This window comes from Diplodia seriata, assembly GCF_021436955.1.
Source record: "Diplodia seriata strain FDS-637 chromosome Unknown scaffold_3, whole genome shotgun sequence".
NCBI classification, from domain to species: Eukaryota; Fungi; Ascomycota; class Dothideomycetes; order Botryosphaeriales; family Botryosphaeriaceae; genus Diplodia; species Diplodia seriata.
This window is the reverse complement of record NW_027117310.1, coordinates 482237-507857: the sequence shown is the minus strand read 5'-3', so window position 1 is coordinate 507857 and position 25621 is coordinate 482237. Positions and strand designations below refer to the sequence as shown.

General features: G+C 54.3%; 7 protein-coding genes across 7 annotated transcripts; 4 read left to right on the top strand and 3 right to left on the bottom strand.

Moving 5' to 3' along the window:
* Positions 1 to 252: 252 nt before the first annotated feature.
* Positions 253 to 3089, top strand: SLS55_002893 (uncharacterized protein; the record flags this gene model as incomplete). Its single annotated transcript, XM_066774373.1, has 3 exons — positions 253 to 629; positions 827 to 1931; positions 2415 to 3089. The coding sequence occupies 3 exons, from the start codon at positions 253 to 255 to the stop codon at positions 3087 to 3089; spliced, it is 2157 nt and encodes a 718-aa protein (XP_066634492.1).
* Positions 3090 to 3570: 481 nt separating this feature from the next.
* On the bottom strand, positions 3571 to 4427 carry SLS55_002892 (uncharacterized protein; the record flags this gene model as incomplete). The annotated part of the gene is made up of 2 exons (XM_066774372.1): positions 3571 to 4237; positions 4423 to 4427. The coding sequence occupies 2 exons, from the start codon at positions 4425 to 4427 to the stop codon at positions 3571 to 3573; spliced, it is 672 nt and encodes a 223-aa protein (XP_066634491.1).
* Positions 4428 to 4455: 28 nt separating this feature from the next.
* Positions 4456 to 5337, bottom strand: SLS55_002891 (uncharacterized protein; the record flags this gene model as incomplete). The annotated part of the gene is made up of 2 exons (XM_066774371.1): positions 4456 to 5083; positions 5333 to 5337. 2 exons carry the CDS (start codon positions 5335 to 5337, stop codon positions 4456 to 4458), a joined length of 633 nt encoding a protein of 210 aa, XP_066634490.1.
* A 115-nt stretch (positions 5338 to 5452) lies between these two features.
* SLS55_002890 (uncharacterized protein) lies at positions 5453 to 8733 on the bottom strand (the record flags this gene model as incomplete). Its single annotated transcript, XM_066774370.1, has 6 exons — positions 5453 to 5637; positions 5689 to 6281; positions 6342 to 6623; positions 6856 to 6874; positions 7499 to 7829; positions 7888 to 8733. 6 exons carry the CDS (start codon positions 8731 to 8733, stop codon positions 5453 to 5455), a joined length of 2256 nt encoding a protein of 751 aa, XP_066634489.1.
* A 5445-nt stretch (positions 8734 to 14178) lies between these two features.
* On the top strand, positions 14179 to 16211 carry SLS55_002889 (uncharacterized protein; the record flags this gene model as incomplete). The annotated part of the gene is made up of 2 exons (XM_066774369.1): positions 14179 to 14182; positions 14206 to 16211. The coding sequence occupies 2 exons, from the start codon at positions 14179 to 14181 to the stop codon at positions 16209 to 16211; spliced, it is 2010 nt and encodes a 669-aa protein (XP_066634488.1).
* A 698-nt stretch (positions 16212 to 16909) lies between these two features.
* SLS55_002888 (uncharacterized protein) lies at positions 16910 to 17653 on the top strand (the record flags this gene model as incomplete). Its single annotated transcript, XM_066774368.1, has 1 exon — positions 16910 to 17653. One exon carries the CDS (start codon positions 16910 to 16912, stop codon positions 17651 to 17653), a length of 744 nt encoding a protein of 247 aa, XP_066634487.1.
* Positions 17654 to 19911: 2258 nt separating this feature from the next.
* Positions 19912 to 21514, top strand: SLS55_002887 (uncharacterized protein; the record flags this gene model as incomplete). The annotated part of the gene is made up of 2 exons (XM_066774367.1): positions 19912 to 20352; positions 20408 to 21514. 2 exons carry the CDS (start codon positions 19912 to 19914, stop codon positions 21512 to 21514), a joined length of 1548 nt encoding a protein of 515 aa, XP_066634486.1.
* Positions 21515 to 25621: the final 4107 nt, after the last annotated feature.

The following is a 25621-nucleotide window of genomic DNA, read 5'->3' as shown; positions in this document are numbered from 1 at the left end:
TGCAGCATGATCGTTGGGAGATCCCGCCCTCCCGCGCGCTCTTTACCCGAGGCTGCACCTGTTCGCCCGCTACAGGGATCGCTGCCAGCGCAAGTGGGGAGTGGCTGCTGGGCCAGTGGGGACGGCGGCCAACACTAAAGTGGAACTCAGCTGACGAGAGAAAGGCCGAGACTATTGACTGCATACATGCAGACGCGCGCTTCCCCTCTGGTTCATTCTCCTCCTTGTTCTTGCTTTTTCTGCTCCATCGCCATGTATCGGCAGGACTCCCCGCTGGCCTTTGACGACGACGCCAGCTCGTGGTATTTGGAGCAGACGCCGGCCGGTTCCAAGGACCTCTGTGATAGGTGCGAGGAGGTGCTCGCCCGCGCTGCGTCCGACTCGACCTGCAAGGCCTCCGTCCATCACCGATGTGCCGGGAGCTTCTTCAAGGCCGCCGACGCATCTTGTCTGATCTGTAGCTATCTCTGCGCCAAGATCCCATGGAAAGCCGAGTTCTTCCCGGACGAGATCCTGGAGGCCGTCGTCCCCGGCGCTCCCTTCTCAACCTACTCGGTGCATCGGACCCGGCTGGAGATTCGCCTGGAGTGGGTGGGCGAGTCGTACGATCCGGGCAAAGGCTTGATATGGTCCCTTCCCTATCCGCTGAACCGGAATGCACCTCCGTCGTTTGTCTCGGATAGGCCGACATACAACCTAGATTTCCGGGCTTCCGACTGTAGGCCTCTCCCGGCTCTGCCGCCCGAACCCTCATTAACGAACTCGCAGGCAAACGCTCAAGCATTGAACGGCAGGCAATACCCTCCGCCATTGGGCTTGCGGAAAGGATACCGCAGATAAAGTCCTGGCTGGATGAATGTGATGGCCAGCACTCGACATGTCGTTCCCTCAACCGCTCTCCCGGGTACATTCCGACGCGGTTACTGGACCTGGGCTCGCCCGATGACCCTTACGTGCGCCTGGTAGAGTCCCATGAGTGCCTCGCTCCTTGCCGCTATGTCACCCTGAGCCATTGCTGGGGTGCCACCAGAATGGATGGCCCGCTCCGACTACTGCAAGCAAACTACGCTACCATGCGTGCCGGCATCGCCAATCTCCCCAGAACATTCCTCGAAGCCGTCCAGGTCGCACGGCATCTGCAAGTGCGCTACCTCTGGATCGACAGCCTGTGCATCATCCAAGACTCGCCGCACGACTGGCAGACCGAAGTCTCCCGGATGGGCCAGATATACGGCGCCTCGCACTGCAACATCGCCGCGGCCGGCTCCCGCAACACCGCCGCCGGGCTCTACCTCGAGCAGAACCCGCGGCTCCAGCCGCCCTGGCGGCTCTACTTGCGCGACGCCCACTCGCAGGCCGCGAAGTTGATGGAGCTCTCGGCGCCGTCCGCCCCCATCGGCGACGAGTTTGCGGCCGCGGCGCTGACCTCGCGCGCCTGGGCGCTGCAGGAGCGGCTCCTCGCCCCGCGCACTCTGCACTTCGGGCGGCAGCGTATCTACTGGGACTGCGGCCACTGCTTCACGTGGGAAGGTTCGAGTGCGCCCCGGACCGCGGATCAGCTGTCCAGCTCCTCCTACCGTCCGTCGTGGGTGACGCCGCTCACGGACGCAAAGATGTCGCTCGCGTCGTTGCTCTACCAGAGCCGGCAGCACACTGCGTTGGCGGTGCAGCCGCCGCACGATGATGGCAAGGTGATATCGCCGGCTGGCTCGAACGACGACGGACCGAACGCCAGCATGGTCGCCATGATCCATGCGCAGTGGACAGCCATTGTGGCGCACTACACAACGCTCTCTCTGGCCAAACGGACGGACAAGCTGCACGCGATGACTGGTTTGGCGCAGCTTTTCCAGTCTTTGCTCGACGCTTCTTCTGCTCCGTCTCCGTCTCCGTCTTCCTCCTCCTCGCCCCTTTCGTCCTCGCCTTCCTCCGTCTCCTCTGCACCACCACCATCACCGTCACCCTCCTACCTCGCCGGCATCTTCTTCACCCCGCCCTCCCAACCCTCCTCCTCTGCAGCAGCAGCAACGACACCACCACCCACCCCCCTATCAACCCACCACCAACTCCTCTGGCGCCGCGCCCGCTCCGCCCCCACCAACCCCCTCCGCGACACCGACGCCACCATCGCGCCCACCTGGTCATGGGCGAGTCTAGAAAACACGCCGATCGTCCATCCCGGCAGCAGTATCGGCGGCAGCAACAGCGCAGCAGCATGGCCGCCATTAAGCAGAAACGGAACCTACCGCGCCGCAATAGCAGCAGAAGCAGCCCCCTCTCCTTCTGCCGTCCCCGCCAAAACCACACCAGCAATAACAACAACAGCGCCGGCGGCGGCGGCGGCGACTTTCCTTGCTGCCACCACCACCGCCGCCGCCGTCTCCAAACCACCGCAAAAAACCGCCTCCCCCCAGACGACGAACGCCGTCCTCCACGTCCACGGCAAGCTCGAGCGCTCCTTCTGGCGCCACACAGCCGGCATGGAGCGGCCCCACCACCTTGCCGGCCACCGCCGGGCCTCCTCCAGCTCCGGCGCCTCAACCAGCGGGCGGCGGCGGCGCTGGGACTTCGTGCACGTCGAGCAGGGTGGCGGTATTAAGCGGCAGCGGCGCACGGAGCTCCGGGTCGACATGGACGCCGACGTGGAGGCTTCCGGCGGCGGGGGAAGCGGGTACGGGTCCGGCAGCGACGACGACGACGACGATGCCGGTGGTGGCGGTGGTGGTGGCGGCGGGTTCGGGGACAAGATGTTCCTGGCGCTGGTCGCGTACAGGGTGAGGGACGACGCGTGCTCGCCGATGCGCAGGGATGCGAGGGTTGTTGAGGGGTTGGTCGTGGAGCGCGCGTATACGTCGAGGGTGCGGGATTCGTGGCAGCGGGTCGGCGTGTTTGCGTGCGAGTATGCTGGGGTGGTGGCGGATCCGTTTGGGGCGCCGGCGGGGTGGGGAGGGATTGGCGGGGTGGTGCAGTCTGGAGGTGGTGGTGCTGTTGCCGCTGTTTCGAAGGAGGAGGATGTCGGGAAGGGGAGCGCGGAGGAGCTGTATCGGAACTTCCTGGCGTTGCCGGACAAGTCGGTGCGGCTGGTATGAAGGTTATACGTAACGAAAAAAAAAAAAAAAAAGAGTATCCTCGACCGAAGCAGAGGCAAAACTGAAACCTTCGTCGGCTCCGAAAGGGAACTGTCAGTATGGACAGAAAGACTATGGGTGCCGTGTGTTTTGACTTTGGTAAATAGTGACTTGACATATGTACCACCATTTCGAGGCGCAACCTCTACAATGACTCAAGCGGATAAGTGCATACTATATACGGATTTAATTCTCATTGGCCTCGATCAGATAATTGTGTCAATGATTACAAAAAATTCGAAGTCCACGAACGTAGGCGGTAGAAGTAGATATTCGAACGTATGTAATTTTCCAAGCCCCCTGTATGGCCAGTTGGAGCAAGTATCCGGACGCAGATGTAAGTGTCGAGGCTCTTCATAAGCGTGCAGACATAGACTCCAGCTGCCCACATAAGTATGATGGATTCATTCCTTGTACGACGCGGTGATGACTGAACTGCCAATCACGCCTTCGCCAAAAACGCCAACGCACCACCCGCATACCCATCGATCCCATACCTCAACGCCTCCAGCTTCGGCGCAAAGAACGGCGAATGATTAATCGGCACGCCCTCCCTAACCGCATCCTCGCCGCCCTCCCTCTCCAACCGATCCCACAGCTCCGGATCCGTCCCGCCCCACGTGAAGAACACGCCGGGCTTCCCCACGCTCGTCGCCAAGATGCCGCAATCCTCGCTGCCGCCCAGCCTCGGGGCGTCGGGATCGTAATCGGCGCCGAAATGCGCGGCGAACGCGTCCTCGACGGCGGCCGTCGCGATCTCGTCGTTGACGAGGAACGGGAAGGTGCGCGTCTCGACGAGGGCGGGGACGCGCGGGGCGCCGGCGGCCAGGCTCTCAGCATCGACAACACGGCGCACAGCAGCGAGCACGCGGGCGCGCGTGGCGGGCAGGAAGGTGCGCACGTCGATTCCCAGGTCGGCCGAGGCGGGGATGATGTTGACGGCATCGCCCGCGCGGACGTAGCCCACTGAGACGACTGCCGCGTCTTGCGGGTCGACCTCGCGCGCCGCGATCGTCTGAAGCCTCGTGATGGTGTGCGCGGCTGTGACGATGGGGTCGCAGGTGCGGTGCGGTTGCGAGGCGTGGCCGCCGCGGCCGTGGATGGTGAGGCTGTTGGAGGGGAGGGGGCAATTGTCAGTAAGGTAGGTCAAAGGAAAGGAGGGAGAGTGGGGGGCCATCGTACGTACTTGTATGAGTCTGCGGCCGAAGCCACCAGCCCGCGCCTTGTGCCAATCGTCCCTGTACGATGGTCAGCTTTCTCTCCACTCAACAACCACCACCATGTCCACTACTACACCATCACCAACCATCCTTCTCCCCCGTCCCTCTTAATCCACACAAACCTCACACAAGAACTCACCAGCCTTCTGAAACATGATATGCCCACCCACAACCACATCCGGCACGGGCACGCGATCGTACAGCCCGCCCTCGACCATGGCCTGGGCGCCCTTGCCCAGCTCCTCGGCGGGCTGGAAGCACAGGACGACGGTGCCCGTCCACTCGGCGGCGGCCGCGCACAGCAGCTCCGCCGCCGCCAGCAGCGCCGCCATGTGCATGTCGTGGCCGCACGCGTGCATCACCGGCTTCTCCGCCCCCGTGTCCAGCGCCCGCATCGTCTTGGTGCTCGCGTACGGCAGCTCCGTGGCCTCCTTCACCGGCAGCCCGTCCATGTCGGCGCGCAGTAGTACGATGGGGGTGTCCGCCGCGTTGCGGATCGTGGCCGCGAGGCCGTGCCCGCCAATGTCCGTGTGGATGGCGGTGCTGAGGTGCGGGAAGCGCGCGAAGAGGGCCGAGAGGTGGTCGCGCATCTTGCCGGCCGTCTCGCGCTCTTGGAACGAGAGCTCGGGCGTTTGGTGCAGGTGCTTGTAGAGCTCTTCGTACGGCGCGAGGGCGGGCCGGTGGGCGGTGATTATTTGGCTGATTTTGGACATTGTCGGCGGTGCGGAAAATGTTCTGTTAGGTCAATTGAAGAAAAGTATAGACTGTAGAGGATGGGTGAGATTATTGGGTTCAGCAAGGGAAATAAAAGGTGCTTGAAAAGAGAAGAAATGCCATGTGAATGACTCCTCAGTGGATGTCGTGAGAATGACTGTTTGACGTAAGTGGGGGCGGAGGATTGCGGGGTCTAATGCCGACGGGCAAGGATCCACTCCAGGGTCCCACCTGTTCACGGTAAGTCACTCGTTGTGACCAAAGAGTCACCCCATAGCAACAGGATCCTTCTTCCTGGTTTGTCTTTCTGCGTGCTTGAGCTGACCGCATGATCAATTGAGCCCTGAGGCTCCAGGTCTTTGTAATTGCTGCTCCTCAGGAAAAATGTATTTAGGATCGTCCCCACTTGGAGTCCTCTACAGCATACCTGACCGCCTCATACACATCCTTGACGATGGTCGTCGGCTTCCACGCGGGTTCTGATCCTGCTTGGTAGACGCCCGTCTGGACAAGGACCGACTTCCAGTCCGTCCCGAGGGGGCTCTCGTACATGTTTGCGCCACGGATATCCGACTCTGCGACGACGTTAGCCAACTCCATGGGTACTCGGATCGCATAGTACATACCCGGGTTGTCCCCGACCATGTATACCCGCTTCAATGGCTCCAGCTTCGCCCCCGCAAACATCTCACTCCGGTAGCTGTTCAGCAGGTTCTCCGCATACTCGTACGTCGGACGGAACGGCTTTCCAAACACCTCCTTCTTCAGCTCCACGCCCTGCCTATCGCCTCCCGTCACAGCCGCCCAGATACCCTCCATCGCCTCTCTAAACCCGCCCTGGCCTAGACGCGACAGGTGGTACTTGGCCGCCCACCACAGGTCCGGGTTGCTGTAGTACAGCGGCGGCTGGCCATCCTGCAAGTACCCCCTGTTCGGTAGGCTCCTGTCGCCATTCTTCGGCGATATTGTTCCCATGATGCCTTGATGCGAGAGCAGCACATCCAGGATGATTGCAGCATCCAGGCCCCAGTCGCGGGGATCATTGTACACGAAGACCGCGTCGATCTTGAGCGAGGCGGACGGGTTCGCGGCGTCAATGGGGCGGGGGAGCGGGCGCGCAAAGGAGCGGTAGTAGTCGAGGAAGTTCTTGGAGAAGGGCCAGATCTCCGGGTAGGCGGCGTAGATGTCGCCGGGCGTGACGACGGTCTTGTAGCCGTACCTGTTCCCCGCTTAGCTTGTCTGCAAAGTGTAGCGCTGGGTCGGAGACGCGTTGGCTTACTTCTCAGCGACGTCCCGACACTTGGCGCCGTCTCCTCCGCACACCAAGACTGTCTTGTCCTTGTAGTGGTCCATCCCGGCGAACGGTGTGTGGCTCTGCAAGAAGTTGGAAGTGGAGAGTGGCAGCGACAGCTTCTCGCTTATCTCGGCCACGCGCTCCGACTCATGCTTGCCGCCGCCATTGGTGAGGAGGATGAACGGGATGTGTTGATTCTGGAGGTAGGTGAGCGCTTTGGACGCGCCAGGAATCGGGTCGGCGCTGCGGAGGAGAACGCCATCAATGCTGTTACCTGTTAGCTATCATGGAAGTTCTCGCTTTTCAAGGGGGGAGGCTTTGCGTGGGGTTGAAGGAAAAGGCGGCAGGACGTCAAGGTGTCGGTCGGGGAAGCGGGGCAGCTCCGCATCTGGGTGCTGAAAGCGCCTCGTTCCTGAGAGCTGTCTCCCGAAGCACTTCCACAACCGCATGTCTTGCCCGGATTCGCTCCTCCCAACCCAACTGTATATGTTTGACGTACTCGAATGCGAAGGCAAAGTCTGGTATCCGCGACGGCGCGGCGGTTGTCTGGAGACGCCGGCGTTGCCCCACGCACTCACGTCGCCGGGCAAAGACGAGCGGATGAGCAGAGGCGGGCCAACGTGGCGCTGAGCTGCGCAGACATCTCGCAAGGACGGGTGCGGGCGGGGCGAACATCTGCATATCGTCGACGGCGTTCGGGGTGGAGTGGGCTGCTGGAGTGCTGGCTGAGGCTCTGCTGTGACGCAGCCGACGGACGCGCCCCACTGATGCGCGCCAAGAGGCGTGTGCACGCTGCTGCCATGACGATGTTCCTAACTCCGCCGATATCGCCTCAATTCATCTGGGCCATTGTTGATGACTGATTTTTTGCATGGGAACCGTGGGACCTAGAAATCTCCGATCAAGCACCCTGCTGGCAGCCGTGAGCTGTGGGCCCTTACTTATGCAATTGCCGAGGGATCGTTGCCTCGTCAATGTTCAACATTCTTGGATAGTGCATCTGAGCTCACTCGATTGTCTTGAAGATCATCTCAATTTTCAGAGCTAAACCGCTCGGCCTATAGATCCACTTTGCAGTCCTCCAATACGTCTACTCGAAAGCATTCCCAGACTCCGACTACCAGAAACGACAACAGTCTAACACTCGTCCCAGATGACCGAGGTCAAGTTGCCAGGGATTGAGATGTTGGCGATCTCGTCTCCGATAACGCCGGTCTGAATGTCACGCTTCTTGATCACCAGCTTGCTGTCGTACTGCAGCGCTACCGCAATCAAATCTCCGTCTCCGTTGAGCGAGAAGTGACGTGGGAACGAGCCGCCAGCCGGCGCAAGGTGCTCGAACGCAAGCGAGCCGTTGGGCTGGATCGAGAACGTCGTCAGTGAGTCTGAGTACTGCTTGGTGCCGTTGTAAGCGCTGGAAATTTCAAATGACGAATCGTTGCGGTTCGAGACGACCAAGAATCTGTTGTCGGGCTGATTGGCGTTAGCATTACTGTCTTGATCGTCTCTATTGGAACGTTCTCAAACTTACCGACACCTCGATCTCAGCAGCAGCTGCTCCCTCCGGTTCCGGAGCATCGCCAAAGGAGGTCGTCTTGGAAACTTCCGTAAAAGAGATGCCGCCTGCGGCAGGGTATGTGACAGCATAGGTGGTCACCGAGTTGTCGAGCTCGCCCACCAGGTAGAAGAAAGTAGAGTTGCCGTAGTATGAATGACCCGTCCAGAAGGCAGCGTGACGCGGACCAGTGCCAGCTTCCGTCTCAAGAGACTTCTCCTCGGTCAGCGCGCCAGCACTGTCGTAGCTGAAGACGCGCACCAAATCGGCGCCGAGATCCGGAACAATGATGAACTGTCCAGTCGGGTCCAGAATGGCCTCATGCTCGTGCGGCGCATCTTGGCGGTCAGGAACCGCGCCAGGCTCGGCCAGAGTGTAAGGAAACCTTTCTTCGGCAATAAGAGAGCCGTTCTTCGGAGCGCCCCAAGTGGAGACAGCACTGCCGGAGTAGTGAGCTACCGCGAGGTGACGTGCGCCGGGGCTGCCGTAAAGGACACTGCTGACGGGGCCGGAGATGGACTGCTGGGAGGTCACCATGGTGAGCCCACCATGGTCGTCGACGCGCAGGGAGTTGATGGTGCCATTGGTGCTTGTCAGGCCCTCGTCCAAGCAGTAGAGAATGCCGCGCTCCGAATCCAAAGTCAGCCAGGACGGACTGGCACCGCAACCGGTGCTGGAGTAAGCCACATCAAGCGAGTAAGAGCCTTCGTCGGCGCTGTCAAGGGTGACAGTACTGAGAGTGCCGCCGTAGGAAGTCACGAACAAGTTCGAGGCGGAGCAGCTGGCCGCGGATGCGGAGAGAAGGAAGGGAATGTTGACCATGATGGCAATTGAAGGGAAGTTTTCCTGCGCTCTACAGTAACGAGAGCCAGCAACGGCGGGCTAGGGATTTATAGCAGTGAGTGACCAGAGGCTCAATAAGCGTACTCCACGGGCCGGCGTAGAGCGCGATTTGAGCGTGAAAAGAGGGACCGACGTCGCAACGGGCTTGGAAAATGACGGCAAGGACCGACGTCAAATGGGGCGGTCTTAAGACTTATCATGGCAGCATCCGGGAACGCTTGGGCGCGACTCATCAAGGTTGGCTACCTGGCGGGCGCAGGCTGCCGCGCCGAGAAAGGATCGCCAGGGCATCGGGGTGCGCATGACACGTCTTTAGCCGGCCACAGCAGGCGGTGGTAAGCGCTGAACCAATTGCAGCAAGGCTCCAGGCGGCTCACCTGCAGGTCACACAGGCGGCACCGCTGGCTTGACGGGACAAGGGCGTGGGTGTCAAAACGAAACGATGAGGGGTGATGGCGCGGGGTGGCATGGGCTGGATTGTGGAGGGCTGGGCGTCAGTCGCCGTTGTTTCACCCAAACCTTCCCCGGCCGTTTCGCCAAGCGTGCGCGAGAGCGACTGGTTTGGCGCCCGCCAACGCAGCCTCCTACATCTTCGTCGTTGCTGTCTCTCCACCCGCACGACCAACCTCATCAGCTGCCGCGATGCTGCTACTGCCGCGCGTCGGCGCGCAGCCCGTCATCCATGGTGCAAAGAGCTCTGCCACCTCAGCCTGAGCAGCACTCATCGGTTTCTACCGGCACACAGACGCATTGTGGTATGAGCACACTCACTTCTTCCACGCTGTAACCGAACCAGACCTGGAGACTCTCCATCCGACGACGAGAATTCGGACCGCAGTCCCGCCGTCTCCGCCTTTTCTCCAAACGTATATCTGGCCCGGTGCCCAAAGCTTTCCCCTCCCCCACGACTTCCGGCAGTCGTGATCGTGGTTCCTTCCTCGCGTGACGCGGGAGATGCCTCCGTCGGCCAGACAGCCCGTCTCTCAGATGCTGGATACGCCTGGCTCTGAAAGGTCGCCCAATCCAATGGGCATCAGCTGTAAGTCCTGCAAGTCATGTTTCCCGCCAAACCGATTTTGCGGTGGTCGTTGCGATTACATCTCCCTAAGCGGCCTCGCTTCCTTGCAGCCCGACGGAACTCCGTGCAGGCATTTCCTCGGCAAGTACCAGCGCAACTCCGCCCGCGGCACTTCCTGCCACCACTTGCTTCGTGATCACGATTGGCATCGGAAGTGCTCAGCGCATGGGCAAGGTGGTTCGCAAAGTATTGCAAGCGAAAGGGCGGGCAGTTGGAGCATCATGAAGCAGATATGTTGTGCATTCAACTCACCTTATTTCGATACTAAGCGAGCAGACCCCGGACATAGACTCAGGCATATCTAGACGAATCCATGGCCGCTCAACATGTACTACTGGATTACGGTGTGAGTATCAGAAGCAAACTGGACAAGATCGCCTGGGCTTATCGTCCGGAAAGCTCCGAAATTCTAGTTCTATACTGATGCAATCGTTTTCTCGTATTTTTGACTTTCGAAAATAACAAGATGATATTTTCGGACATTGGTCCACAGCTTCCTGCTGCAGATGCTCAAAGTCGCTCTCTTACTCGATTCGACCAGCCCCTTCCTTTTGAGACCATTCCTTCAAGGTGTCATATTCTACAGCTTCACTGAACCCTCGGTCATGACCAAACCCACGCTCTTCTTCAACACGTTCTTCGCAGCTGCTACTTACCTGACAAGAGCGCCGCAACACTCAAGACGTCTTCAACACTGGTACCACGCAACAGCAGTTACCAACAACCAGCAGGTGCTACCACCGGCTCGGTGTTCATATCGCTCGACACATTTGCCGTCGCCACTTGAACGAGTATTCCGGGCTCACCTCACTACCGTCATCTCTGCTCACACAGCCTTTCATGTCTTGCATGAAGTGAAAGTACTACAAACAGGATGGCCGCGAAAGATACTACTTTTGGCTCTCTGGAGCAAATGCCTTGGTCTCTCAGCACCTACAAGATTGACACTGAGGTGAAGCTGCTCGAGAAGCAGTTACGTGCTCTTGAAGAGAGTCCGCAGGATATATGGAGCAGAGACCATGTCAAATTAGAGGAAGAAATTGAACGCTTGAAGGAAAAGAGAAGAGACGAGTTCTCCCGTCACCACGCACGACGGTCTCAGTTCGCCATAGCACCTTTCGGATCAAGTCAAGACGAACCGGACAGCAGTCCGATGCCCTCCTCATCGCAAGGCTCAACTTCATCCGCAGGGATCTTCAGCTCACAGGATACGGAATTTCCAACTCAAGCTGCAAGACGCTTAATCCCACTCAACAGTCTTGATCGGGAAAAAGGAACTCCGATCCTTCCAGGACAGAATTCCGGTCTCACAAACTCCATTGAGGAGCTCAAGAAATTCGTTCTCGAGATGGAGCATTCAGCTCCTCCTAGTTCTCAGGATTCTTCTGATGCACTTGACGATACTGGCGGCTTGCCAAGTAAGATTCCACTCTGTTTGCTGAAACAGAGCGCTCAACAAATGCCTAGTAAAGACAAGGAAAGGCTGCAGGACATTCTGGAAAAAATGTTCGCCCAAGCACTTCCGGAGAATGAGCAGAAGGAACACTGTTGGCTGTACGAAGGTGCGGGAGCAAACATTAATTCATATACGGTCAGAGCAGACTTCAGGTGGGAAGACGAAACCTCTCTTGGGTGGGAAGGAGGAAGGCATCTCAAACTCCGACAACAAGTCGGCGCATGGTGGATGATAATCAGGAATGCCATGACGCCAGAGCAGGAGTACGGTTGGCTGTATGAGAGCTGGCATTTATCGCATCTTTGCGGTAATTGGAGGTGTGTGAACCCAGCTCATCACACCATGGAGCCAGCTTCGATCAACCAGGATCGGAAGAACTGCCACAGCGGCAGTCGGCCTCCCCACACATGTGCGCACTCGCCCGGCTGTCTTTTCCACCACAAAGATGGCAGACCAAAGGAGATTAAGCATCTCAAGTCCCAGAATGGACCGCCAAAAAGGTACCATCAGCAGAAGCTCGAGTCGGCACATGGTTTTAAGTTCACGAACCTCAGGCCAACCACAGAGACGGCCAGATGGATGAGCGCAAGAAACCGTCGCCGAAAGAATGAGAAAGCCTTCGGTAAAGACAAGAATAGAAGGCTAAAGCAACAGAGGATCGACTTCGAAAGTAGAACATGACTCCTTCACAAGCTAACCTACTCTTTGATCCCGAAACCATCACGTGGGTTTCCATCTCATCGACAAGCTCTAAGGCTTCAGGCAGACAAAGCTGCGCCTAATTCCAGGCATCGCTGAGTAGACATAGCCTTGAGCAGTTCCAAGGCTCTGAGACTCCATCACCCGCCTCACCAAATGGCGTTACTGAGTACGACCATTTTGCTTGGCTGTCAGACTACATTCCATACCAGACATGTTTTCCTCGACACCCAAGGGAAACCTGCAACTTTTTCTTCTGACCAAGCGCAGACCCCTTCTTGACCCGCTACAGTGAACAGTAAAATGACGGACAACGGTGGGGAAGGCTTGGAGATTGGATCCCTACAAAATCTTTGACAACATAGCACCAGAACATGAGGTGCGTTTTTTTCCATCTTGATCTACATTCCAAATTCCAATGGCTTTGCGGACAATAAAGAGGCGTTCAGGACATATGAACGAGAGCTGGCTGATAAATGGGAGCCGAGGGCAGACTGCAGTTCGACATAGGTAAAAGGTATCACAGTATTTGAATGCTCAATGTACTGCTTGAAGACATCATGGATCTATTGTGAGGAGTGAACTGTCGTCTGTCTCATTCATACGCTGATTCGAATATCCACGTACGAAGCTTGCGGAATCCTCTACGGGGAGCAACGGGCTCAAATGTCTGTAACACGTCGGGCTGGAGCATTTGGAGAGGCATGCTTCCAGAACATTGCCTTTCTTGGGTAGCGCTTTGTCGGAACACAAACAAAAGGTTGCACCGGCGACAGGCGGGCGCGAACTTTGACTCAACGTCATCGAACAACATCATCTTGAACCGGACATAACATACCCTATGGCATCCCTAATCCCTAGGCCCTACGCATCCCACGGCAATGACCTAATGCCGAAAATGGGCTGATCCCTATTCCCTGCGATAAAACGATGGTTGCACGGCGGTCACCGCCCGTTTGGCGCCTTTACCGCCTGAAAACATCAAACGGCGCATCCACGGCTGATAACATGCCAATTGATGTCAGACAGACGGTTGTTCTCTTCTGTACATCGCCCTGGAAAGAGAGGAAGTAAGTATCGCTATGCCGCAGGATTAATATTTTGCCCACTTTTCAGATTGCAAGAAGGAGCATTGCCTAAGCGGGTTCAACAAACTGCCAACAGACAATGAAGTTGGTTTTGTTTCCAGGTTCGCTTGTCCTTTTCTTTATCAGACTGTTAGCGTTTGCTCCCAATGTCCGGGGCATGGTGACGGTGAATACAATTCTCTGTCTCGTGCATGCCGCGGTGCATCCCGGCTGCAGGCACCCGCTGGTGCATTGGATCAACATCGCGAAAAGCGCGGTGTCTGGCAGGTACTTTGCGACTTGTACGGCTCTGGTGCGGTACTGACACGCAAGGCAGGTGCGCTGCGGGAGGCAGCAGGGCGCGCCTTCCTCATGCGTGGGCAGTATCAGGCGGGCTCACGGCGCATGTCGCCGCGTCTGTGTCTCTCCTTCCCGCAACATCCGCACCTTCAAGGCTACGCGCAGCGAACCGCCCTCCCGAAAGCCTCAATTTCATATATTGCAAGCCCAGCAGCTGTCTTCTCTGTTTCAACCTGGCGTCGCAAGGTCAGCAGTCGGGGACCGGCGGCAATCGTCGTCGCCGTGAGTAGATCTTCTTGCTCACCGGACGACGCCGCGCCCTGAGTTAACCCAGCTTCCTCGCTAGGTCGCGGTGGTCGCAACCGCAGGCAGAATCCCGCACAGTCCTTCGCCCACATCCAGGTCGTCCGCCGCGAGGACGAACGCCGCCAACCCCGCGACGACCACAGCGACGCGCCCACCACAGACGTTTCTTCTCCCTCTTTTCGCCGCGCAGGCTCAGAGACCGACATCACCAGCCTCCGCTCTACCCTCACGCGAGACACGTCTTCAAGCTCCGCCGTTGCGCCTGGTCACACCTTCGCAGACATGGCGCGCACCGGTGGCTCCAAGAAGAACGACCCTTTCGCTGTGCGACCCAGTGCTGCCGCCGCTGGTCTCATGAAGCTCAAGCCAAAGGCAAAGAACAAATCCACCTGGAAGCCTTTCGACTTGAATGAGGCAGAGAGTACGACTCCGCTTATTCCACCCCTCCACTGCGACGCGTGCCGAGCATCACTTCATCTTGCTCGCGGCCACTCTTTGCTAACTTGACACAGCATCAGATGCGTCCGCAAGCCCGGCCCCGGCAGAGACGGAGACTTCCCAAGATGAAGAAGATACCTGTTCGGCCGCGAGCGGCTCTCATGTCATGGCGCCCATTCGCGCTCCACTCGGACCTCCAATGGATATGGCGGGCTCAAATGCCAAAGAGGGCAAGGATGAGATCATGGAAGAATTCGGTCACAAGCTTGCAGAACCTGTCTGGTTACGTGCCAACACGGGAAAGCAAGACGGCGAGCTCCGATTCATCCAGCACCCCAATCGTGATGTCACTGCCCATATCTGGTCGGACGAACAGTTTGAATGGGTCCAGATTGGCCTCTACTCAAACGCCCGGAAGTTTGTTGAGGGACTCATTGCGACTGACAAATTCCACGAGTTCCTGGGCATGAAGAGTCGACGTGCCACCTCGCTGGCTTACTTCACTGAGCTTTCCAAAGGCTATCCTCGCTTCCATGCAACCCACCCAGCAGTCACCGTGCCTCCGCTGTCATCCATGGAACCGACACATACTGTCCAACAGCGCCCCACCTTCGGCCACCAGGCCCCAGCATCCGAAGTGGCTCGTTACGACTCCCCGTCAACCGTCCCTGACTCTCTCAATGACAACCGATTCCCGACGCTGGCTTCGCTCACTTTGCGCGATCGTCCTGCCGCAGTGCCCCGACCTGTTGCCACTCGTGGTCCTTCTGCTCCTCAAGGCCTTGGCACTCCAGCTGATGATCCCTTCGCCGCCGATGCACAGATCTCACCCAAGAGTGAGGTACCCTCTGCCTTATGGCCTATCAATCTTCGCAAGCCAATTACGGAACGCGATCCAGGAAAGATGGACTTTGCTTTCCGCTTCCCTTCCGGCATTAATGGCCTGCAGCGTGGAGAAACTGCCTCGAACGTTGATGACAGTGACCGTAAGGCTTTCTTCGCCGAGCAGGAGCGTAGCCGAGCCGAGAAGATGCGTCAGAACCTCGCGCCCATCGACCGCTCTAACAGTACAGATGCGCTTCAGCCTAAGACAAACAAGACTTCTTTGTTGGGAATGGCACAATTCGCACCCAGGATCCCCTCTTCAGAGCGTGGCCCCTCTTTCCCCGGTCTCGGCCACGGTACCAATGTCGCTTCGTCTTCTAGACCGGCCACCTCCGTAGCTCCGGCTACGAATATCCCGAGTGGCTCGCTGAGCATGCGTCATGTTCAGCAATTGGAACAGCCGAACGAGAGCCGCGCCCGCATGCTTGATTACCTCAACCGAGTTGGTGACGAACAGCTCTTGACACTGCCTCCGGCCCAGGATCTTCGTGTACTTCCGTACACTGATTCGGAAAAGAAGAGCCTGACGACTGCCGGCCAGCTGGTGCCGTATGAAAAGCCTACATCCTCAGGGTCGCAGGTCTCGCATAGCGCTTTGCGTACAAGTGACCCGGAGCCCGCAAACTACGAGAACCGCAATTTGAATGTCTGCAATTCACTTGGGCTCGGGGGCCCTACACCACAGAAGTTGAATGGACCCTTCTTCCAGGACGACATGCCTACTCAGAACAATCCTGGGGCACACCGCTTCACTCATAAGTCACGCGAGGATGAGCTGGATGAGTGGTGGAAGTCAGGCTTGCGCACTCAGCGTCACGATGACTTCATGAAGACGTTGACTCGACCTGCAATCTCAGGCTCCAACAAGGATGACTATCAGGTCACCGATCGTCTGTTGGTTCCGCTGTACGAGACGCTTGCATCGTACGTTCGTGTACCTGGTGAACCTCCCAAGGGTCGGGACCACTTCTCACGGTTTGCACCTCCGCCTGAGTGGGCCATTGATCGTAGCCGCGATGGAGACAAGAGCTTCTTTGGTGAGGATTGGGGAGAGACGCCCCGTCGCATTGGCCGTGACCCCAGGTTCCAGCCCAGCTTTGGTCTACCCAAGTTCACCGTGTTCGAGGAGCAGCGCGATGACTCCCCCATGCGTTTCCCACAGGGAATGCGCGGTAGTCAGCCTTCTTCGGCGTATCCGCAGTCTCCTTTCTACACGCGGAAGTTCTGATGATATCGCTGGTACGAGTCTTGACGATGGCACTTTTCCAGAGGATACTCTGACTTGCTGGAAGCTTAGGTGCACAATTGCTTCTTGTTGTGGTCATTCTTGTCATTTGCTTTTCAACAGGCCTTTGCAAACTTTTCTCCTTACACTAATGCTGAGCAATAGTTGAAGATCTTCGCCTCTCGAGATGGGAGAGGCGACACGGGAATGGGTATCAGATAAAGACAACAGAAAACGTAGAAAAAAAATCAATACTGTATTATAATGTTAACCACGAGGCTATGCGCTGCATGTGATGATGACTTCGTGAGTGTTTCTTGGCACTGTGAAGTTCAGAAGTCTCGGGAACTCCTCTCTCACCCAATGGCGGATCAAGAAAGTTTAGGTGAGAGGTTTAGCATCTCCCGATGGGGACTATGTAAGACAGTAGGCAGCGAGCTCTTCCATCCCTAAAATTCGCCGAGCGGAGCGTGTAGAGAAACAGCGCTTTAACAAATTAGCAATATCTCAGAGCAAAATATCCTCTGTTCTGCCATCTGATACTTTCCATTCTAAAAAAGGTGAGGCTGTGGTTCTGCGGTGACGTAGTGTTGCCGGTGCCGTGGTCGCCTGCAGTCTTGACTGCACAACGGCACACACACTTCGAACCAAATCCAAACACCACACACAGACGGCGATTCCAGCTCTTTGAACCAGCAAATATGTCGACCATCCGCAACGCCAACACCACTACCATCGGGTCCGCGTCCTGGCCGCCTGCAGACGCGGCCCCCTCCGCCTACCTCTCCGCGCTCGAGGACCGCTTCAACGACTTGAGCCTCGACCGCTCACCACAGCCATGGTCGCCTCACTCTTGCGACCGCTCCAAACTTTCCGTCCAGCTCTCGCGCTCCCTCAACATCGACAACGACAAAGACAACGACAACAACAACATGAGCATCGAGAACATGAGCATCGAGAACATGAGCATCGAGAACATGAGCATCGACAACATGAGCATCGACAACATGATCATCGACAACAGCACCGCCCAAAGCGCTGTTCACCCCATCGTCCCTCCGTCACCCCAGCTCCGGCCCCGCTCACAGGCCATGTTGCCCCCGATACCCTCACTGCCCTCACTGGACCCATCGGACATCTACCTCACTCTCCGCTCCAGTACAAGACCCAAGGCCAACAGAGCCAAGGTCACTAAGCATTCGACGACGCAGAAGAAGAAGACGACGGCCGCGGCGGGCGTGACCAAGAAGAAGAAGAGGGAGGAGGAGGACAGGCTGAGCAGGTCGGACCTACGGCGGTGGATTGAGGAGTTGAGGTCGCAGCGGCGGGCGAGGGAGGAGGGTATGTCGCGGGCTAGGGTGGATGGGGATGGGGGTGAGGCTATGGCTGTTGATGAGGCGGAGGAGCAGCGAACGAGGGAGGATTCGGTCATGAGGGAGGATTGATGCACACGCGGTTTCTCGGCATCGACATTCGACACCTGGACGCTTGCGCTTCGAGAGGCACTACAACCGCCACGAGACTGGGGAGGCCATCATGTACAACAACACGTACCAGGCCTACCTCAAATCGGCACCTGGCAAGCTAGCGCATCACCTCGCAGATTCACAGAAGCTTGGCTCAATATTCGGCTTGGTTTCACTTGTCAACGCCCGCTTCTTATTTCCTTTTTGTCTCCTTGAGGATGGACGCCGCGACCGAATCTGATTGTGGGGCGGTTTCAGCCATCCCGGTAGATGCCGGTCTGAGCACACGGATAGAGAGTTGCGGGGAATTTCGCGTCCTGGTCAAAGTACGCTTTGCATAGGAGCTGGTGCTGCTTCATGCCTACTAGGTCTACGAAATGACCGGCGTGTTGCCAGGTGACCAAAAAGTTGGCTGATTTGATCTGGTCTTTTGATAGTCTCACCGTACATGAATGCATTGGAAAGAATTGATCGCCAGGCGCAGTCAAACCGCTATGAAACTTCACAAGGTCATCCTGACGCTCTACTGCAATGCTGCGTTGATGCAATTTTTGATTGGATCAGAAAATGAGCCAAACGCTCTGCTACAAGGCGAGCAGCTACAGAAGCTCGTTAGACACTGTCTTCTATCCCGCAGATATACGTCCACCGTCAATGGAAAGGATATTGTAGAAGGCCTGCCTCCAATTCGCATCGAAACGATAGTGTGGCGTTCATCGTGGCATCCCCAGTAACTAGCCAGTGCGGGCATTAGCGGCGAAAGGTTTGTTTAGCCGATGCCTACCATGCCCTACGTCGAGGGCCAAGAGGGTGTATAATAGCCGCAAAGATAGGGACGAGGACGGGAAAATGTCCGCGATGCGTAGATCCGGGGTTCGCACGAGCGAAAAGACGCTCTTGGAAAGGGACGACGCTTTAGAAGTGGTACGGATTCCAGTATTCTGGGCCGTAAGACCAGGTCTTTGGGTGTCTCTGGCGCTGGTGTCTGGTACTTTCTTGGGACCGTCAAAGGCGCTAGAAATGTCAAATAGGTTTCTAGCGCTTTGCTCCGCCTCGTCTGCCCGAACCCCGGTGTGGAGTTTTGGAGCGTGTCCATCCCTTTCCTCGGGAGATGGATGCTCAGCCTCATCGCTTCTTGTATGTACTTGCCATTTTTGGAGTAGATTATCCCTTCGTGCCGGCGATGAAGTCCCACTCAACGCCGTTGATGGAAATCGAAGGGTCCGCCTTCTAGAAGGTTTGCGAAGCCAGTGATTAGAATCGTAGGCTAAACCTGGATCCACACCTGGCCTAAAGAGCCGCATGAATGAGTGAGCTAAGCGAATCAGAAGTAGCAGGGTGTCCTGCCATCGAGCCAGTGGTGGCGAAGGAAAGCGCGGGCTGGGCTGTTTATATAGTAATGGACCTTTACTTTGCTTGGACAATTGGAAAAGTTTGAGCCTAGCACTATATAGTGTGTGAGTGAGCATGAGCGGGAAATGTGGATGTGGCGCTCGGATGGCGTTTGACGCGCAAAGAAGACTAGCGAGAAACTGCTCTCTTCACCAAGATATTGCGCAATGTCTTGACGGAGCCGGCTGACCTAGCATCTGGACTTTTTCGAGAGATCAGTGGCTGCCTTGTATCTGCGTGTTGGATGGCGAAGAGAGGTGGAAGGCCTGAGATCAAGAAACAAATGACGTGCAGATAAGCAGCAGGGTGCTGTGGCTGGAATTAGCTCTGTGCGGCTAAGGCGTCGGCACTGACAGAAAGCCACCGACAGCAGAGTAGGATTGGGTTGAGCGGTTGTGCGAAGCGAGAGCAGTGGAGAAAGGGCGTCAGTGGACGGAAAAACGATGATGAAACACACGTTTCTGCCGATCTCTCGCTCTGCTCAACACCACCGCTCAATCAGCTCCATCCAGCACCACACTTCGCCTGTTCACCTGCCGGCAATGGAGGCTCGTCGGCCAGGCCAGCCGCAGTCAAGATAGGAAGGCCCAGCGCCGGATGCAGGCACCCAGCAGTTTCTCCGGGCTTTGATGAATTCTGGAGAGCGGGTGATGATCGCCTGTTCGCCTGCGTCCGCTCCGCAGATTGATTACCCCGGTCGCCTGAATCCCCACCCGTGTTTCCATCTTTCTCCTGTCGGATACATTCATATAACATGGCTGAGTGGCCCATCACCCGGCGCGACCCTCCGTTTGCCGGCCACTACTTTCTTGTCTCTCGCTCTTTTCCTCCACCACGCCGCAGCGATGGTGTCCAGTCTTTCCCTCGCCCTCGCGGCCTTTTCCTCTCTTTCCTACGCTTTGCAGCCCTACAATGGCCCGGCGCCTGCTCTCCCCGACCGCAAGCCTTTCGGCTTCGGCGCGGCCGCTACTGGTGGCGGCACGCCCACGGCGAACAACACGTACGTGGTCGACAACATGCCCGACCTGCGCACCGTCCTGAAAATGGAATCCCCGCGCACCGTCTACGTCAAGGGCGAGATCAAGGGCAGCGAGATCAACGAGACCACGACCGGCGACTGCCAGTTCTACATTGACAGCAGCAACAACCCCAAGTTCAACTTCACTCTCTACATCCAGGGCATGAACGAGACCTACACCGGCTTAATCCAGGACGCCGCCGACGCCGGCCACCAGTTCGAAGGGCAGAACGCGACCGAGTTGCTCGACCTGATCACGCGCCAGAATGTCAGTAGAGCACCCACCTTTCTTGCTCTGCCCGTGTAATTGACTCCTTTCGCAGGGCTGGCGCAGCCAAGTGCAAAACGTGCAAAAGTCGTGGGAGTCCATCGACGCGGCGGGCAACCTCACGCTGATCGGCTGGGACTCGTCGGCCTACCTGCACGGCGTCAACCTCAACTTCAACACGCGCTCCAACATCATCATGCGCAACATCCGCATCTCGTCGCCGCGCGACTGCTTCCCGTCGCCCGAGACGTACCCGAGCAGCTGGAACGCCCGCTACGACGCCGTGTCCATGGTGGCGTCGAACACGGTGTGGTTCGACGGCAACGTCTTCGAGGACGGGCCGACGGCCGTCGCGCCCGACGACTTCCTGTGGGGATGGAAGGTGGACCGATATGACGGCCTGTTCGACGCCGAGGACGGCACCGACAGCGTGACCTTCTCCCACAACGTCGTCGCCAACCACCACAAGTCGCTGCTGTGGGGCGGCGGCGAGAAGGAAGGCTCGCGCGACCTGGGCAAGATGCGCTTCACCGTCTTCGCCAACCACTTCAGCAACAGCATGAGCCGCAACCCGCTCATGCGCTTCGGCACCTTCTACATCGTCGCCAACCTGTTCGAGAACTACGCCGAGCAGGCGCCGCTCTTCGACGACGACAGCGTGTCCTCCTCCTCCTCCAACACCACGGCCAAGTCCGCCGCCGCCGCAGCAGCAAACTCGACGACGACGGCGTACAAGCCCAACTTCCAGTACAACCTCGGCGTGTACAACGCCTCGACCGTCCTCGTCGCCGCCAACGCCTTCGTCCAGTCCGGCGCCCACGCCGACGACTCGTCCCGCATCTTCTCCTTCTCCGACCTGTCCACCCCGCAGCTGCCCGCGACGCTCTGCTCGCCCGCCGACAACGGCGCCGCCAACTCCTCCTCCACCCTGGACGGCCTGAGGATCAAGAGCACCTTCAACGGCGCCCCCGTCGACCTGGCCCGCAATGCCGAGAACACGTGGGCCTACGTCCGACGGGAGGACGACGACGGCGAGTTCGTCGACGGCGGCTTCGTGACGGGCTGCGACGGCTTGGCCGCGCAGGAGGTGCCGGTGGACGCGTTTGGCGCCGATCCCGCCGCCGTGGAGGCGTATGTCAGGAAGAATGCGGGCCAGGTTTGAGGTTGTGGTAGACCGTTGGAAGTGTAACGGGGGTGCCAGGAAGAATGCGGGGCAGGTTTGAGGATGTAAAACCGTTGAAAGTGTAACGAGGGTGCCGAAGCGGGAAAGCCGTAAAGACTGTTCTTTCGCGTGCGGGGGAGGGTGGGGTTCGGTGGAGAAAGAAAGCTTGGATGGTTGGAGAATAAGGGGGGAAGAGGAGTTGTTAATTTGCCCCCCCTACATTTCTAGTCTACCCCCCCTAGGCGGTACCGCCGATGTTATATAGTTTCGCCGAGTATTAATATAGCTTCGCTTATAATAAAATACGTTCTTACGTAATATTCTAGAGTTATACGGCTACTATCTTAGTATTATATTACGCTCTATATATATATTATATTATATTCGTTCGTATCGAAAGTATTAAGTAGATTAATTTATTTAGTAATATTAAAGGCTATATACTAATCTTAAGTCTAATTTTAAGTAGTAAAGGTTCGTTAGTAACGAATTAAAAATAGTAAGTAGTAGAAGTAGTATAAATAATAAGAGCTACTAGTATAGAAGTCTAATCTATTACTAAAATAAAAATATCTTATATCGCGCTACGTTTAGTATAATCTATAGTCTAAAGTTTTATTAGTAATAATTAAATAAAGCTTTAAATATAGCGAACTTATCTTAATATAATTATTACTATTCTAGCGTATACTTTATATATTAATAGTAATATACTAGACCTTTATAAAGGTCTTTTTTTAATTATAATTATAAGGTATAAAGTTAAAACTACTAAAAGAGTTAAAGATAGTAATTTTATTACTAGAAGATATACTAATATTACTAGCCTAGTAAGTATAATACTTAGCGAAGCTAGTACTTTAAAATATAAACTATTTAAATTTCGTTAGTAATAAATAATACTATTACTTTATTTAATACGAAGATATATTTTAAGAAGTTCTTAATATTAGTAGTAAAATTCTAAGGCTAGGCCTTAGAGCTCTAGTAAGTAATATACGCTATAATATTACTATATTCTTCGTTAGTAACGAGTTTATTATTTTTATTAAAAATAAAGTTTACTTACGTCTATTTCTACTAAAAGACGTTATTCTAGTTAAAGTTTATTTATCTATACTAATTTATATCGAAGTAGCGAATAGTATTATTCTAGACTTTAAAACTAAAAAGAGCTAGATAAATTAAAAGTTAAAAGAAAGAAATAGCTAAAGCTATAATAGAAGTATTCGTTATAAATAATAAGTAAAAAGAATTATTATAAACGAAAATAGTAAGAGAATAATAGAAGAAAAGATATTAATATACGTATATATCTTACTACTAGTAGCGGCTAGTAGCTACTAGTAGCTATAACTTATTTATAAATATTATATATAATAATTATTTATTAAGGCCGAAGTTATTATCTATATTATAAATATACTAATTAATTACTTCGTCTATAATAAATGCCCGCATCTAATATTTTATAAATAGTATAAGATAGAGCGCTTTATCTACGTATAAGGCTATAGTTTATTAAGAACGAATACTCTATAATTTATTTATTTATTTATTTAGTTTAACGTCCCTCTAGAGTCTAAGACTATTAGAGACGAGACCCCTTTAGGGGGTCCGCTTCTATCTATATATCTTATATATATGCGTGTCGGAGGGTTTTTCTAGAAGAATACTAGAAATAGCGTGCTTAAAAGCGGGTGTAGTAGGAAAAGAGTAATAAAAGAAAGTAAAAGAAGCGTTCGGCGATATATATTTAAACCTCGTTAGGCAATTCGTTTAATTGCTACCGCCTCGTAGTAATCTTTATTTATTTTAAGAATCTAGCCGTTAGGCTAGCTTCTAGAGTTAACGAGAAGAGATCCGAAAGTTCGAGTCGATACTTCTTTAGGCCGTTTTTAATAGAGACCCGAGGGCCTCTATATAAGTAGTAGTCTAAAAGTAGATGGCGCGGTATTTATCTAGCCGTACGGCTATACTTATACTAGTCGTTTTCGGCGTGGTCGAGGCGGTAAAGATAAGACTTAAAGTAGCCGTATTCTATCTTTAACTAGTAAAAGGCGGAGGCTATTTCTCTTACTTTTATAGAAGATTTAAGCCGCCGCCTTACCTCTAAACCGAAGGTACGTTTATAGAACGAGTCTACCGCCGATTTAAGCTTCGTTTCTTACTCTTCGTAGGTCTTCTGCTTAACTTTACTTCGATAGAAGCTAAGAGAAGTAGAAGCCCTACTTAAGAGGTACTTCGTAGCTCTTTTTACTAGTCGGTCGGCGTACTCGTTGCCTAAAACGTTCTTATAGCTAGAGTACTATTCTAGAGAGACGGTATTTTCTCTAACCCTTAGCGTTCTCGCTAGGCTAATAGCCCGAATTTATTGTACTTATTCGGGCGTATTAGAGGGTTTTTTTAGCCTAAGAATCGCGGCCTAATTATCCGCGTAGATTCTTATATCTCTATCGCGGACCCGATTTCTAACGGCGTAGTTTAGGGCTATTACTAGCCCTTCTACTTCGCCGTTATATACTAGATTCTTCGAACCGAGGTTCTTATAAATCTAGCGCGCCGGGTCCTCTTTAGATTAGCTAAAGTCGAAAACTACTATACCGACCTCTACGTTTCTACCCGGGGATAGAACGGAGGCGTCGGAGTAGATAGCTATTTAACTAGAGGGTGCCCTCTTAATATCGAGTACGTAGGCCTTAGCCTATTTCTCTTTATTTAGGGGGCTAACCGTGGCCGAGTAGGAAAGGTCGATAGACTACGGCGAAAAGTAGAAGGATTTAACCTTTTCTAAGAGAGCGGATTACTCTCTAAGAAGAAGTTTAATCTTCTCTAACTACGTAGGCTTCTCTATTTTCCGTCGGTCTAGATTAATTTTCTCTAGTTCGATTCGAAGAAAGTGGAATTCTTCGAGTAAATTCGTTTTAAGAGCGTATTTTCGTAACCGCTCGTTTAAACGAATGTCCGCTAGTGGGATTCTACTCTCTATTTCTAGAGGGATTATAGGGGTAGTCTTAAAAACCTCTAGAATCTTCCGTAGGGTAAGATTCTAAAGGACTTTTAATTAGCGTGTAAACTGCCCCTAATTTTTCTAGTAGATTTTGGAGCCGTAGTCTACAACCGTAGTAACGTAGGCTAGGTATAACTAGCGGACTACGTGGGGAGAGAGTCTTCTCTTAACGTTAGCTAGCCTAGAGAGGCGATAGAAGGTCGAACGGGCCTAGCTAACTCTTTTAAACACGTATATCTTAAAGGTAAACCCGTAGTCGAAGTAAATTTCTAGCTATTTAATCTATTCTTCCGGTTCTACTACGTCTTCTATAGAAAGCGTAATAGAAATAGAACGGGGTTTCGAGTCTTTTTTAAAAGAACGGGTAAAGTGTATAAGCTTCGTCTTCTTTAGATCGAATTCGATATGGTTTTTCTTACCTCGCGTATAAAGTTTACTCGTCTTCTTCTCTAAAATCGTCTTATTACGTTTCTAGCTACCGGAGCTAGCTATAACCGCAATGTCGTCGATATAAGAGAGAAAAGAAGCCTTAGAGGCGGGAAATATCTCTCGAAGGTAGATTAAGAAGAGAATAGATAAGACTAGGCTTTCTTACGAAATACCCGTCTCGATCGGGCTAAACTCTTCTTCTTCTTCGTTAAACGCGAGGCTTAATGTTCGTATAGATATAAACGACTTTACCTACGCGAGTAGGTTAATCGGCATGCTAATTCGAGCTATTATAGCTAGAAGTTATTCTTTAACTACGTGGTTAAAGGCGCTTTTAATATTAAGAAAGAGTACGGAGGTCTTACGTTTAAGACGGCGGTTCTTCTCTACTTTACTCGATAATAGTATTACGGCATCGATTACGGATTTCTTTAACCTTTTCTCGATTTAGATATAGTATAGAAGGTCGGAGGTCTTCGCTAAATAGTCTAGCCTTTTAGCCGTAATCCGTTCTAGTACTTTTTCGAGATAGTTAAGTAAAGAGATAATTCGATAGAACTTCGGGTCCGCGGTATCTTTTTTTTCTTTACTTAGAATTGCTTCGGTAGCCGTACGCCAGCCTATAGGGTAATACCCGTAGGCGAATAGCGTAGAGAAGATCTTATTAA